At 36.3% G+C, this 15,508-nt stretch overlaps 1 protein-coding gene across 3 annotated transcripts in view; it reads left to right on the forward strand.

Annotated features, from left to right (window-relative positions):
- Nucleotides 1-14,354, forward strand: part of LOC100974636 (zinc finger protein 107) — a 43,865-nt gene extending 29,511 nt beyond the window's left edge. For all 3 annotated transcript variants that reach the window (XM_063605750.1, XM_008967727.5, XM_055114983.1), the window contains one exon: nt 9,584-14,354. In XM_063605750.1, coding sequence (XP_063461820.1) covers nt 9,584-11,919 — 2,336 coding nt within the window. In that variant the 3' untranslated portion in view covers nt 11,920-14,354. The remainder of the gene's footprint in view (nt 1-9,583) is intronic.
- The last annotated feature ends 1,154 nt before the right edge of the window (nt 14,355-15,508 follow it).

Here is a 15,508-nt window from a genome sequence, read left to right on the forward strand (position 1 = left end):
GATTTCATGAATAAACATTTTTCTTATTGTTTTGTAGTTCCATATTAGTGTGGTTTTTCAGTGTAGGTTTCTTAACATCAGATTATTGTGTTTTGTTTTATTTATGTAATTTTAGATAATTTGCAATTCTGTTTGTACACTTTTAAGTCAATGTGGGGTTTAAAAAATAAATTAGCCATATGTCTATTACAATCAGATTATATATGTGCGTGTTTTATATATAAATATGACCCAAATTTTGGTTATGGCTTATCTTGTTTATATTCTTTCTTAGCTGATTTTAAATGGTGGTTTTAGCTTGTCTAAGTAGTCATGGAAATCATCTTTTCACTGTGTGTTTAACGATGAATTTATATTTCCTTTGTGTGAGAGAAACAGTTTTGTGATTTGAGGAAATTTTTGAAAAGATTTATAATTCTATTTTTTTTCAGTTTTTCTTTAAAATATTGTTGTAAAAACTCATTACATAAAATATACAGTTTTAAATCTATTGAAGTGTACATTTCAAGGCCAGGCATGGTGGTGGCTCACATCTATAATCCCAGGATTTTGGAAAGCCAAGACAAAAGGATCGCTTGAGCCCAAAAGTTTGAGACCAGCTTGGAAAACATATGGAGATTCCCTCTCTACAATTTTTTTTTTTTTTTAGATGGAGTCTCGCTCTGTTGCCCAGCTAAACATGATCTTGGCTCACTGCAACCTCCGCCTCCCAGGTTCAAGTGATTCTCCTGCCTCAGCCTCCCAAGTAGCTGGGATTACAGGTGTGCACCACCATGGCTGGCTAATTTTTGTGTTTTTAGTAGAGACGGGGTTTCACCATGCTGGCCAGGCTGGTCTCGAACTCCTGACCTGATCCACCCGCCTCGGCCTTTCAAAGTGCTGGGATTACAGGCATGAGCCACCGCATCCAGCCTACAGTTTTTTTTAAAAAAATAGCCAGGCATGGTAGTGTGCACCTGTTTTCCCAGCTCTTTGGGAGATTGAGAGAGGAGGATTACTTGAGCCTGGGAGTTAGTGGCTACAGTGAGTGATAATTGTGCCACTGCACTCCAGCTTGGGTGACAGAGTGAGACCTGGTCTCAAAAAAATATACTGTTCATTTCAGGCATGTTAAGTATATTCACATTGTTATTTAACAGACTTCTAGAAATTTTACATCTTGTGAAACTAAAATTCAATACCCGTTAAGTAACAACTGCCCATTTTACCCCTTTTCCAGCTCTTGACAAACACCCTTCCACTTTTGGTTTTTGTGAGTGTGACTACTTAAGTTATCTCATGTAAGTGGAATCATGTAGTATCCATCAGTTTTTTACTAGCTTATTTTAGTGACATAATATTCTCAAAGTTTATCTTAAAATGTGACAAGATTTTTTTATTTATTTATTTTTTATTTTTTATTATACTTTGTTTTAGGGTACATGTGCACAACATGCAGGTTTGTTACATATGTGTACATGTGCCATGTTGGTGTGCTGCACCCAGTAACTCGTCATTTACATTAGGTATATCTCCTAATGCTATCCCTCCCCACTGCCCCCACCCCACAACAGTCCCTGGTGTGTGATGTTCCCCTTCCTGTGTCCATGTGTTCTCATTGTTCAGTTCCCACCTATGAGTGAGAACATGCAGTGTTTGGTTTTTTGTCCTTGCGATAGTTTGCTGAGAATGATGGTTTCCAGCTTCATCCATGTCCCTACAAAGGACATGAACTCATCCTTTTTTATGGCTGCATAGTATTCCATGGTGTATATGTGCCACATTTTCTTAGTCCAGTCTATCATTGTTGGACATTTGGGTTGGTTCCAAGTCTTTGCTATTGTGAATAGTGCCACAATAAACATACATGTGCATGTGTCTTTATAGCAGCATGATTTATAATCCTTTGGGTATATACCCAGTAATGGGATGGCTGGGTCAAATGGTATTTCTAGTTCTAGATCCCTGAGGAATCGCCACACCGACTTCCACAGTGGTTGAACTAGTTCACAGTCCCACCAACAGTGTAAAAGCGTTCTTATTTCTCCACATCCTCTCCAGCACCTGTTGTATGTATATGTTAAATTTTTTGATGTGTTTATAAGTAAAGGAACACCTGGGTTCCTTCAGCCTTTTGGCTTTTGTGAATACTGGTACAATAAACATAGATGTTCAAATATGGCTTTCAGGTCCTGTTTTGCATATTTTGGATACAGATTAAGAAATAGGATTTATTATTTGATACAGTATTTTATTTTTAATTATTTTAGAAACATAACATTTTTTTTTTTTTTTGAGACGGAGTCTCGCTTTGTCACCCAGGCTGGAGTGCAGTGGCTCGACCTCGGCTCACTGCAAGCTCCGCCTCCCGGGTTCACGCCATTCTCCTGCCTCAGCCTCTCCGAGTAGCTGGGACTACAGGCGCCCGCCACCACGCCCGGCTAATTTTTTGTATTTTTTATTAGAGACAGGGTTTCACCGTGGTCTCGAACTCCTGACCTCGTGATCCGCCTGCCTCGGCCTCCCAAAGTGCTGGGATTACAAGCGTGAGCCACCGCGCCTGGCCGGTAAAACATAACATTTTAAAACAATGGCTGCATTCTTGTTTTTCACCAGAAGTTAATATGGGTTTCATTTTTATTGCATCATCAACAGATTTGGTGTCTTTAAAAAATTGATAATGGCCATTCTAATTGGTGTGAGGTGATTTTGTTTTTCATTGTGATTTTTATGCATTTCTCTACAAATGATAATTTACTGTGTTCTTTCAGTTGCGTTTTCTAATTTGTGTATCTTTTTTGATGAAAATTTAATTCAATTATTTGTCCATTTCTAAATGAAGTAATTCAACTTTATTGTTCAGTTTTAAGAGTTGTTTGTGTATTCGTAATATTAACTTCTATCACATGTGATTTGCAAATATTTTCACTCATTTCCTAAGAGGTGTTGTCACTCTATTGAATGTTGTCTGTGATGTGCATTAATTTTAAATATAGTATAGTTGAATTTTTCTGTTTTTTTTTTTTTTTTTCTTTGAGACTGTCTTGCTCTTGTTGCCCAGGCTAGAGTGCAGTGGTGTGATCTCAGCTCACTCCAACCTCTGCCTCCCAGGTTCAAGCATTCTCCTGCCTCAGCCTCTCCAGTAGCTGGGATTACAGGCTCCTGCCACCATGCCCAGCTAATTTTTGTGTTTTTGGTAGGGACAGGGTTTCACCATGTTGCCCAGGCTGGTCTTGAACTTCTGACCTCAGGTGATCTGCCCACCTCAGCCTCCCAAAGTGCTGGAATTACAGGTGTGAGCTACCATGCCTGGCTTGTTGCTCTTGCATTTAATGTTGTATTTAAGAAAGTAATGCCAAGACCAATGTCATGTATTTTCTTTATATTCTTTTCTAAGAGATTTGTTATTTTTTATTTCTAAGTATTTTTTAAAAATATTTTTTGTATTTTCAAAGAGAATGGTTCAAAGAAATGATCCAACTTTATTTCATCAGTGTTGATATCCAGTTCTCAACATTATTTTTTGAAAAGATTATCTTTTCTCTCTTTTGTACTTGTGGCAACTTTGTAGAAGATCATTTGATTATATACAGATGGGTTCATTTCTGGTCTCTTCTGTTCTTTCATCTGTTTATCTGTCTGTGTCAGTACCACATTGTTTTTGTTATTATAGCTTTTAATTGTTTTGAAATCAGGAAGTATAATGCCTCTTTGTTTTTTTCCATGAGTGTTATAGTTTATAATAAAAATTTAAAATTTTAAATAATATTTCTGTAAAAAATTGTGCTATTAAGATTTTTATAAAAATTATATTGAATTTGTTCACCACTGTATGTTATATTGACATCTTTTAAAAATTAAATTTTTTTACCCTTGAGCAAGATTATGTTGAACAGTGTGTTTTATTTTAATATATTTTTGAGTTTTCCAGCTTTACTTTTGCTTTTAATTAGTAGGTTTATTCAGTTTTGTCAGAAAACATGGAATGTATGATTTTGGTCTTCTTAAATTTATTTGTTGTTGTCATTGTTTTGAGACAGGATCTTACTCTGTCACCCAGGCTAAAGTGCAGTGGCATGATGGCATGACTGGCTCACTGCAGCCTCAGCTTGCTGGGCTCAAGTGATTCTTCCACCTCATTTTCCTGAGTAGCTGGGACTACAGACATACTATGGGACCACCATGTCTGGATAATATTTTTATTATTTGTAGGAACAGGGCCTCACTAAGTTGTCCATGCTGGTCTCAAACTTCTGGCCCCAGTAATCCTCCCACGTTGGTCTCATGAGCTCCTGCAGTTCACTGGTATTTTTAAATTTCATAAGACTTGGTATGATTCCTAACAGAATACGCCAGGTGCAAATAAGAATATTGTACATTCTCGGCCGGGCGTGGTGGCTCACGCCTGTAATCCCAGCACTTTGGGAGGCCGAGGCGGGCAGATCACTAGGTCAGGAGATCGAGATCATCCTGGCTAACATGGTGAAATCCCGTCTCTACTAAAAACACAAAAATTAGCCGGGCTTGGTAGCGGGCGCCTGTAGTCCCAGCTACTCGGGAGGCTGAGGCAAGAGAATGGTGTGAACTCAGGAGGCGGAGCTTGCAGTGAGCCGAGATCATGCCACCGCGGCTGGGCGACAGAGTGAGACTCCATCTCAAAAAAAAAAAGAATATTGTACATCTCTTGCTTTTGACTGAAAAGTTTTATACATGTCTGTTAAGCTTAGTTGGTCTGTAATATGGTTTGCATGTCCATGTTCTGCAAACCTCATGCTGCAATGTACTCCTCAATGTTGGATGTAAAACCTGGTGGCAGGTATTTGGGCCATGGGGCCAAATTCCTCGTGAACAGCTTGGCGTCATCCTCTTGGTAATCAAAAAGTTTATACTCTGTTAATTCAAATGAGAGCTGATTCATTAAAATGAACTAGCTCCTTCACCTCATACTTCCTCTATTACCATGTGATATGTGTATGTTCAGTTACTCTTTGCCTTCCACCATGATCGTAAGCTTCCTGAGATCCTCACGAGAAGCAGATGCTGGCATGCACTTCTTGTACAGGTGCAGTCTGTCAAACCAAGCCAAATAAACCTTTTTTTTTTTTTTTTTTTTGAGACTGAGTCTTCCTCTGTTGCCCAGGCTGGAGTGCAGTGGCATAGGCTGGAGTGCAGTGGCGTGATCCCAGCTCACTGCAACCTCCACCTCCTGGGTTCAAGTGATTCTTCTGCCTCAGCCTCTGGAGTAGCTGGGATTACAGGTGCCTGCCACCATGCCTGGCTAATTTTTGTATTTTTAGTAGAAATGGGGTTTTGCCATGTTGGCCAGGCTGGTCTCGAACTCCTGACCTCAGGTGATCCACCCGCCTTTGCCTCCCAAAGTGTTGGGATTACGGGCATGAGCCACCATGCCTGGCCATTTTTTTCTTTATAAGTTATCTGCTCTCAGGTATTATTCTATATGTAAAAAAATTAATACAGTCTATAATGTTTTCTAAGTTTGCTGTTATTGATCTTTTATCTGAACTGTTATTGAAAATAGGGTCTTGATGTCTACAATTATGTTGCTATGTATTTCTTGCTTCATTTTTGTCAGTATTTTCTTTATATATTTTGAAGCCCTATTGTTATATATACATGTACATATAGATAAATATAATAGTTACATGTTCCTGGTGAATTAACCCATTTTACTATTATATAATATCAATCTTTGTCTCATGCTAATACTTCACTTAAAGCATATTATGTCTAATATAATTATGACTACCTCACCCAATTGTGGTTACTATTTGCATAGAATAAAGATATTTTCCCCATTCTGATATTTTCAACCTATTTGACTCAATGCTAATATGAGTTTCATTTTTTTTTCTTTTTGAGATGCAGTCTTGCTCTGTCACCCAGGCTGGCTCACTGCAACCCCTGCCTCCCAGGTTCACGTGATCTCCTGCCTTAGCCTCCTGAGTAGCTGGGATTACAAGGGTGTGCCACCATGCCTGGCTAATTTTTGTATTTTTTTTTTCTAGTAGAGACAGGGTTTACCATGTTGGCCAGGCTGGTCTTAGCCTCCCAAAGTACTGGGATTACAAGTGTTAGCCACTGTGCCAGGCCTCAAATTAGTCTCTTATAGGCAGCATATTGTATGCTTTTTTCTTAAGTCATTCAGGTATTTTCTTTTTTTTTTTTTAACATATTTACTTACTCATTCATATTTAAGATAGGGTTTCACTCTGTCAATCAGGCTGGCTTGTAGTGGTGTAATCACAACTCGCTGCAGCCTTAACCTCCCAAACTCAGATAATCTTCTTATTTCAGCCTCTCAAGTATCTCTACTACAAGTAAGTGCCATCACACCCAGCTAGATTTTTTGTATTTTTTGTAGAGACAGGGTTTTGTTATGTTGCCTAGGCTGGTCTTGTAATCCTAGGATCAAGTGTTCAGCCCACCTTGGCCTCCCAAAATATTGGGATTACATTTCTTCTTATTAAGTAGTTTAGTTAATTTATATTTAAAATGATTGTTTAAATAAATGAAGCTACTATTATCATTTTATTATTATTGTTTTATGTGTTTCCTGTAGATATGTTTTTTCTTCTGTTTTCTTCAATTTAAATTTTAATTGTGTAGTGACATACTTTATTTTTAAAATGTTTTTCATACATTCTATAAATATTTTCATAATGGTCACGAAAAATGGAGATTACATAAAACATCTTAAAGTTAAAACAGTTTTATTTTTTTTTTTGAGACGGAGTCTCACTCTGTCGCCCAGGCTGGAGTGCAGTGGCATGATCTCGGCTCACTGCAACCTCCGCCTCCCTAGGTTCAAGTGATTCTCCTGCCTCAGCCTCCCAAGTAGCTGGGATTACAGGCACACTGTAATTTTTGTACTTTTAGTAGAGACAGGGTTTCACCATCTTGGCCAGGCTGGTCTTGAACTCCTGACCTCATGATCCACCCGCCTCAACCTCCCAAAGTGCTGGGATTACAGGCGTGAGCCACTGCGCCCGGCCAATATTTTTAAACTCTTAACAACTTCAATTAAATACAAAAACTAAACCTCTATATTTTTCAGTTGTTGATATTACAAATTATTTTATATTGTGTATTTGTTAACAGATTAGTATTTCATTTTTCATGTACTTTTTTTTTTTCTTGAGACAAAGTTTCGCTCTTGTTCAGGCTGAAGTGCAGTGGTGCGATCTCGGCTCACCACAACCTCTGCCTCCCAGATTCAAGCGATTCTCCTGCCTCAGCCTCCGGAGTAGCCGGGATTACAGACATGTGCCACTACACCCAGCTAATTTTGTATTTTTAGTAGAGACGGGGTTTCTCCATGTTGGTCAGGCTGTTCTCGAACTCTCCCGACCTCAGGTGATTTGTCTGCCTCAGCCTCCCAAAGTGCTGGGATTATAGGCGTGAGCCACCGTGCCCAGCCTACCTCATTTTTTGGGAAGTCTTTATTTATATTTTGTGTTTGAAGTAGAATAATTTTGAATCAAGTCTTACTGGTTAAAATTTTTTTATTACATCAAAATTTGGGAAGTTATCCGCCTTTTATGTCTTCAAGTAACCTTTCTATTACTTTTTTTCTATATTCTTCTTCTAATATTTCTTTCTTGAATATATTGACATACTTGATGGCATTCGATAAGTTTTACATTCCATGCTTTAATTTTGTTTTGCAATTTAATATTTTTGTGTTATATATTTTAGGATGTGCCACCTCACACCTGTTTTATCTTGTAGAGGTTTTATGTAATCCCCAAGGAACCACAAAGAATATATCTGTGTAGATACACAAAACCACGAGACACCGCGCCTGGCTGAAAGTCATATATTTTCATATGATTATGTGCTGTTTTCTTGCATCATGTTATTTTCAGTGGAAGGAACTCCTTTCAGTATCTTTGATATGTAGGGCATAGGCAGCGCCAAAATACATTTTCAGAATTTTGTTTTTTGTTTATTTATTTCGAGATGGAGTTTCACTCTTGTTGTCCAGGCTGGAGTGTAGTGGTGTGACCTCGGCTCACTGCAGCCTCCACCTCCAGGGTTCAAGCGATTCTTCTGCCTCAGCTTCCCAAGTAGCTGGGAGTACAGGAGTGCACCACCATGCCTCACTAATTATTTTTTATATTTTTAGTACAGATGGGGTTTCACCATGTTGATCAGGCTGGTCTTGAACTCCTGCCACAAGTGATCCACTCGCCTTGGTCTCCCAATGTGCTGGGATTACAGACGTGAGCCATCGCACCCAGCCAAATTTTGTTATTTTGGAAGGTGTTTTTCTTTTATTTGGCAGGACAGTTGTTGGTATTATTCTCACTTGACAGCTATTGTTTTCAGCACTTAGACTATATCATACTTCCCTTCTGACCTGCAAAATTTTCTTGATGTATTCACTGGCTATCTTATAAGCCTATTATTATAAATGACATATCACTTTCATCTTGCAGTTCGCAAGATTCTGTTGTCTGTGACTTTTGAAATTTTGCTTATATATGTTTTATAAATATCTTCGTGTGTATTCTAGTTTGTTGTCTTTATTTTTACATTAATTTTTCTTTTATATTTTTAAGTTTTTTTTGTATTTTTACCTCCACAATTTCTGTTTTTTGCTATTTTTAATATTTTTGTTGGTATTCTCATTTTTCTGATTTTCAATAGTTGTTTGTGTTCCTATTCACTCATGGAGTGTTATTCAGTTTACTTTAAAATTTTAAAATTAATTTGTACATTTTTATTTTTTAATGGTTGCTTTCTGAAAATTTTATAATTTTTGCGGGGCTGTATTGCCCTAATATTTTTTATACGTTGTAATCTTTAATTGAAATTTGGAAATTAAAAACAAGTTGTCCGTCACAATCTTTATAATGTAGCTTTGTCCTGGCATAGTTGGAAACCATTTGTCTTGAGTAGTGATTCTGAGAGTCTTTCAGACATGTTCTTAGGATGTGTCTTGTCTGAAATTTTCTAGCTTTTTTTTTTTTCAGTTAAGAGTTTGTTCATGTTTCTTCTTGATAGTCGGTAATCGCTTGCTACAACTGTTAACTGTCTGTAGTACTGCAGTCTCTTCACTGCTGTAACATTTACCTTTGATCTCAGCAACTCAAAATGTCATTCCAAAGTATACCACCATTTCTTTCAGCCCTCTATGTCATGGGAGACCGAAACCAATATCTGCAAAGGCACATAGAAGCCAGAAATAAAGATGTATATGTTTGTTATTATTTTTCTTGTCTTTAAAAAAAAAAAACACTAAGAGTTGGCAATTTACTTCTAAAGGCACTATGTTATATTGGGGAACAGAAAGAGCTTTGTTGGGTAAATAAAACAGACTTGTCTCTTTCTTCTGTGTGGCTCTTTGCATTGTGCTCACCTAGGGCACTGCACACACTGAACTCATTTATAAATTTTCCACAAATGTATTTTGATCATTATGTTTTTGTTACATTTATATGTCTGTGAAGAAATTAGAGCCTGTGGTATTTTGCTATGCAATCTGGCTTATGTAGTTTGTATAATTTTATAGATTAGATTTGTAAAGTACATTTATCTGAGTCTAGCAAGTGGAGTAATTTATTATTTTTATTTCTTTCAGTAATGTCTTTTCATTTTGCCCAAGACCTTTGGCCAGAGCAGAACATAAAAGATTCTTTCCAGAAAGTGACACTGAGAAGATATGGAAAATGTGAATATGAGAATTTACAGTTAAGAAAAGGCTGTAAACATGTGGATGAGTGTACGGGGCACAAAGGAGGTCATAATACAGTTAACCAATGTTTGACAGCTACCCCAAGCAAAATATTCCAGTGTAATAAATATGTGAAAGTCTTTGATAAATTTTCAAATTCAAATAGATATAAGAGAAGACATACAGGAAACAAACACTTCAAATGTAAAGAATGTAGCAAATCATTTTGCGTGCTTTCACAACTAACTCAGCATAGAAGAATTCATACTAGAGTGAATTCCTACAAATGTGAAGAATGTGGAAAAGCCTTTAACTGGTTCTCAACTCTTACTAAACATAAGAGAATTCATACTGGAGAAGAGCCCTACAAATGTGAAGAATGTGGCAAAGCCTTTAACCAGTCCTCACAACTTACTAGGCATAAGATAATTCATACTGAAGAGAAACCCAACAAATGTGAAGAATGTGGCAAGGCCTTTAAACAGGCCTCACACCTTACTATACATAAAATAATTCATACTGGAGAAAAACCTTACAAATATGAAGAATGTGGCAAAGTCTTTAGCCAGTCCTCACACCTTACTACACAAAAGATACTTCACACTGGAGAGAACCTCTACAAATGTAAAGAATGTGGAAAAGCTTTTAACCTATTCTCAAATCTTACTAACCATAAGAGAATTCATGCTGGGGAGAAACCCTACAAATGTAAAGAATGTGGCAGAGCTTTTAACATATCCTCAAACCTTAATAAACAGGAGAAAATTCATACTGGAGGGAAACTCGACAAATGTGAAGAATGTGACAAAGCTTTTAACCGATCTTTAAGACTTACTGCACATAAGAAAATTCTAATGGAAGAGAAACCCTACAAATGTGAAGAATGTGGCAAAGTCTTTAACCAGTTCTCAACTCTTACTAGACATAAGATAATTCATACTGGAGAGAAACCCTACAAATGTAAAGAATGTGGCAAAGCTTTTAACCAATCTTCAAACCTTACTGAACATAAGAAAATTCATACTGCAGAGAAATCCTATAAATGTGAAGAATGTGGCAAAGCTTTTAACCAACACTCAAACCTAATTAACCATAGGAAAATTTATTCTGGAGAGAAACCATACAAATGTGAAGAATGTGGAAAAGCTTTTAATCGATCCTCAACCCTTACTAGACATAAGAAAATTCATACTGGAGAGAAACCCTACAAATGTGAAGAATGTGGCAGAGCTTTTAGCCAGTCTTCAAACCTTACTGAACATAAGAAAATTCATACTGGAGAGAAACCCTATAAATGTGAGGAATGTGGCAAAGCTTTTAACCGATTCTCAACCCTTACTAAACATAAGAGAATTCATACTGGAGAAAAACCCTATAAATGTGAAGAATGTGGAAAAGCCTTTAATCAATCCTATCAACTTACTAGACATAAGATAGTTCATACTAAAGAGAAACTCAACAAATGTGAAGAATTTGGCAAGGCCTTTAAACAGTCCTCACACCGTACTATACATAAAATAATTCATACTGGAGAGAAACCCTACAAATGTGAAGAACATGGCAAAGTTTTTAACCAGTCCTCACACCTTACTACACAAAAGATAATTCATACTGGAGAGAACCTCTACAAATTTGAAGAACACGGAAAAGCTTTTAACCTATTCTCAAACATTACTAACCATAAGATAATTTATACTGGAGAGAAACCCCACAAATGTGAAGAATGTGGAAAAGCTTATAACCGATTCTCAAACCTAACTATACATAAGAGAATTCATACGGGAGAGAAACCTTACCAATGTGCAGAATGTGGCAAAGCCTTTAACTGCTCCTCAACCCTTAATAGACATAAGATAATTCATACTGGAGAGAAACCTTACAAATGTAAAGAATGTGGCAAAGCTTTTAACCTATCCTCAACCCTTACTGCACATAAGAAAATTCATACCGGAGAGAAACCCTATAAATGTGAAGAATGTGGCAAAGCTTTTAACCAATCCTCAAATCTTACTACACATAAGAAAATTCATACTTCAGAGAAACCCTACAAATGTGAAGAATGTGGCAAATGCTTTAACCAGTTCTCATCTCTTAATATACATAAGATAATTCATACTGGAGAGAAACCCTACAAATGTGGCGATTATGGCAGAGCTTTCAACCTATCCTCAAATCTTACTACACATAAGAAAATTCATACTGGAGAGAAACCCTACAAATGTGAAGAATATGGCAAAACTTAATTGATCCTACAAGCTTACTACACATAAGAAAATTCATACTGGAGAGAAACTCTACAAATGTGAAGAATGTGTTAAAGCCTTTAACAAGTCTTCAACTTTTTCTACACACACAAGGTATTTTATACTGGTGAGAAACCTTACAATGTAAAGAATGTGGCAAAGCTTTTAACTAATCTTCAAACCTTACTGAACGTTGAGAAAATTCGTACTGGAGAGAATCCTACAAATGTGAAAAATGTGGCAAAGCCTTTAACTGGTCCTCAACTTTTACTAAACATAAGGTAATTCATACTGGAGAAAAGCCATACAAATGAGAAGAATGTGGCAATGCCTTTAATCAGTCCTCACACCTTTTTACACATAAGATAATTTATACTGGAGAGGAACTCTATAGTTGTGAAGAATGTGGCAAAGCTTTTAACCAATGCTCATACCTTACTATACAGAAATTCATACTGGAGAGAAAGCCTACAATTGTGAAGAATGTGGCAAAGCTTTTAACCTTCCTTAACCCTTAACTGTAGATAAGAAAATTCATACTGGAAAGAAACCCTACAAATATGAAGTCTGTGGCAAAGCTTTTAACTGATTCTCAACTCTTACTATATGTAAGAGTATTTATACTGGAAAGAAACCCTACAAATGTAAAAAACGTGGCAATGCCTTTAACTGGTCCTCACACCTTGCTACACATAAGACAGTTTATACTTTGAGAGAAACCCTGCAAATGTGAATAATGTGGCAATACTTTAAACCAATCCTCAAACCTCACTAAACATAAGATAATACTGAAAACTTTACAAACCTGAATGATGTGACAATAATTTTGACAACACCTCGAACTTTCTAACATAAATCATACTGATGAAAAATCCTAGAAATGTGAAAAATATCACAAAGCCTTTAAATGGTTGTCACACTTGATTGTAGGTAAGATAATCCATACTGAAGAAAACTCCTGGAAGTGTAAAAAATGGGGCAACACTTTTAATAAATGCTCACCCCTTATTGCACAGGAAAGCATTTATACTTCAGAAAGATTGTACAAATACAAGGAATGTGGAAAAGCCATTATTATCTGCTCAGATTTTACTCAACATTAGAGAGTTAGTACGTAATAAAAGCATTATAAATGCAATTTTTGTCAAGAGATCTTTCAGAAAATATAAGCCTTTAAAGTGAAGAAGAGGAGCCAGGTGTGCTGGCTCACATCTGTAATGCCAGCACTTTGGGAGGCCAAGGTGGGTGGATCATCTGAGGGCAGGAGTCTGAGACCAGCCTGGCCAACATAGCAAAACCCCATCTCTATTAAAAATTTTACAAAAATTAGCTGCGTGTGGTGGCAGGCCCCTGTAATCCCAGCTACTTGGGAGGCTGAAGCAGGAGAATTGCTCAAACCTGGGAGGCGAAGATTGCAGTGAGCTGAAATCATACCACTACACTCCAGCCAAGGCAACAAGAGCAAAAACTTCGTCTCAAAAACAAAACAAAAAAAGAGTATTCATTTTGAGGACAAACAATACAAATACGAAGAGGGTTGTAGTACCTTTACTTGTATCACAGATACTTTTGTACCCATTTTGCACTAGAGGAAAATCATGAAGCAGTTGCTCAAATGTTGTTCAACACCAGAAAATTTATATTGGAGAAAAACACTGTAAATGTAATGCATTTGTGAAAACATTTTTAAAAAAACTACAGCTTAGAAAATACCAGAGGCCTCATACTAAAATATATTTTTGCAAGTGCAGTAAATATAAAACTAATTTAATCCAAAATTAAGTCTATATAAATATCAGAGAATTCACAGTAGAAATATCTAAGGTACTGACACTTCAGACATTGCACTAAATCAGAATGCTGAGTATAGAAAATAATTTAAAACTAAAGTTGGTAGGTAAATAATGTGTATATAACTTTAAAAGAAGTAGAATTTTTTTGTAGATGTATAATTACATTCAAATTATATTTTTTCTTGAAAAATTAGTTTTTGAAAAGCAAATAATGATGTAATTCAACTCTCAAATTACTTCATGCTCTTCATTCCTATTGTATTCACATGTGAAAGCATGTGATTAATTTTTCATGCATCAAAGATATGAGAAATCATTTCTGTTAGGTCGGTATTATTTATGACACTTTCTATGAAAGAATAAGGACATTAAAATGTAAGATGCATGATGAAAACCTGAGTGAAGAGGCTGTTTGTGTTTAACTTATAATATTGAGTGATCCATGAAGTAGGTTTTCAGAGCGATATTCTTCTGCATTATAGTAAGAGAAAACCATTTTTAATCTTAGTTAAAATTAAAGTGAATTAGTAGTATATCATTTTACTATTTGTACTTTTATGTAATAAAATGCAGTGTGTTTAAAAATTTTTGGATTATGCGTGAACTTAGTTTTTTAATTAAACTTTTTTAAACATGTTAAAACTATTGTGCATTCAATGAAGTGTTTTCATGCCACTGACTTTACCTATCCCACATTACTCAAGGGTTTAGGTAAAAGAGGGTAACAGTATACTACTTGATAACATAATGGGCTAACATCTCTAATAATTATTTTTGCTAGTGGCTTTAAACTGCTAATAAAGAATATTGTTCCCATAGGTTAGATTTTTATTCTTTTTAAAATTTAAACTTATTTCTCTTAATTTTTGTGGATACATAGTATGTGTATATCTTTATACCATGTATGGCATATTTTGATACAGGCATATAATTTTATGTATTAATCACATCAGGGCAAAAGATGTATATCCATCAACTCCAGCATTTCTCCTTTGTATTACAAACCAATTCTGCACTTTTAGATACTTTAGAATGTACAGTCATTACTACAGGGTCATTTTATGGTTATAATAAAAATTATATACAAGTATAAATAAATCATGAGAAAATTCTGAGTTCTGAATAAACATTTTAAAAATGTTATATATTTTTCTTTGAACGTGACCTCTCTGCCTGCAAACATACAGCATTTTAGTTTTGATTTACATACACTTAACTATACACATATATTACTCTAAAAATGAACCTTAGGTATGAGAAAATTATGGAGCAAGTAAGTGTGTTTGTGTATTAGCTTGTACCTATTTTCAGAAGACAAGAGCAGTATTGGAACAAAACTAATCTTTTTGTTTTTTGAGACGGAGTCTTGCTCTGTCGCCCAGGCTTGGAGTGCAGTGGTGCGATCTCGGCTCACTGCAAGCTCCGCTTCCCGGGTTCACGCCATTCTCCTGCCTCAGCCTCCCGAGTTGCTGGGACTACAGGAGCCCAGCACTACGCCCGGCTCATTTTTTTGTATTTTTTAGTAGAGACAGGGTTTCACCGCATTAGCCAGGATGGTCTTCATCTCCTGACCTCGTGATCCGCCCGCCTCGGCCACCCAAAGTGCTGGGATTACAGGCGTGAGCCACCGCGCCCGGCCAAAACTAATAATTTTTAAAAGGTGACTAATTTACTAGACAACTGAAAACCTCAAAAATGCTGAAAGCAAATCTATACCCTCTGCTTTGCATTGAATTCATTTCTGTAAAATCTGGCTTACGATTTAGAATCTCCCCATGCAAAGTTTTTGTTTATAC

This window comes from Pan paniscus, chromosome 6, assembly GCF_029289425.2.
Source record: "Pan paniscus chromosome 6, NHGRI_mPanPan1-v2.0_pri, whole genome shotgun sequence".
Taxonomy (NCBI): Eukaryota; Metazoa; Chordata; class Mammalia; order Primates; family Hominidae; genus Pan; species Pan paniscus.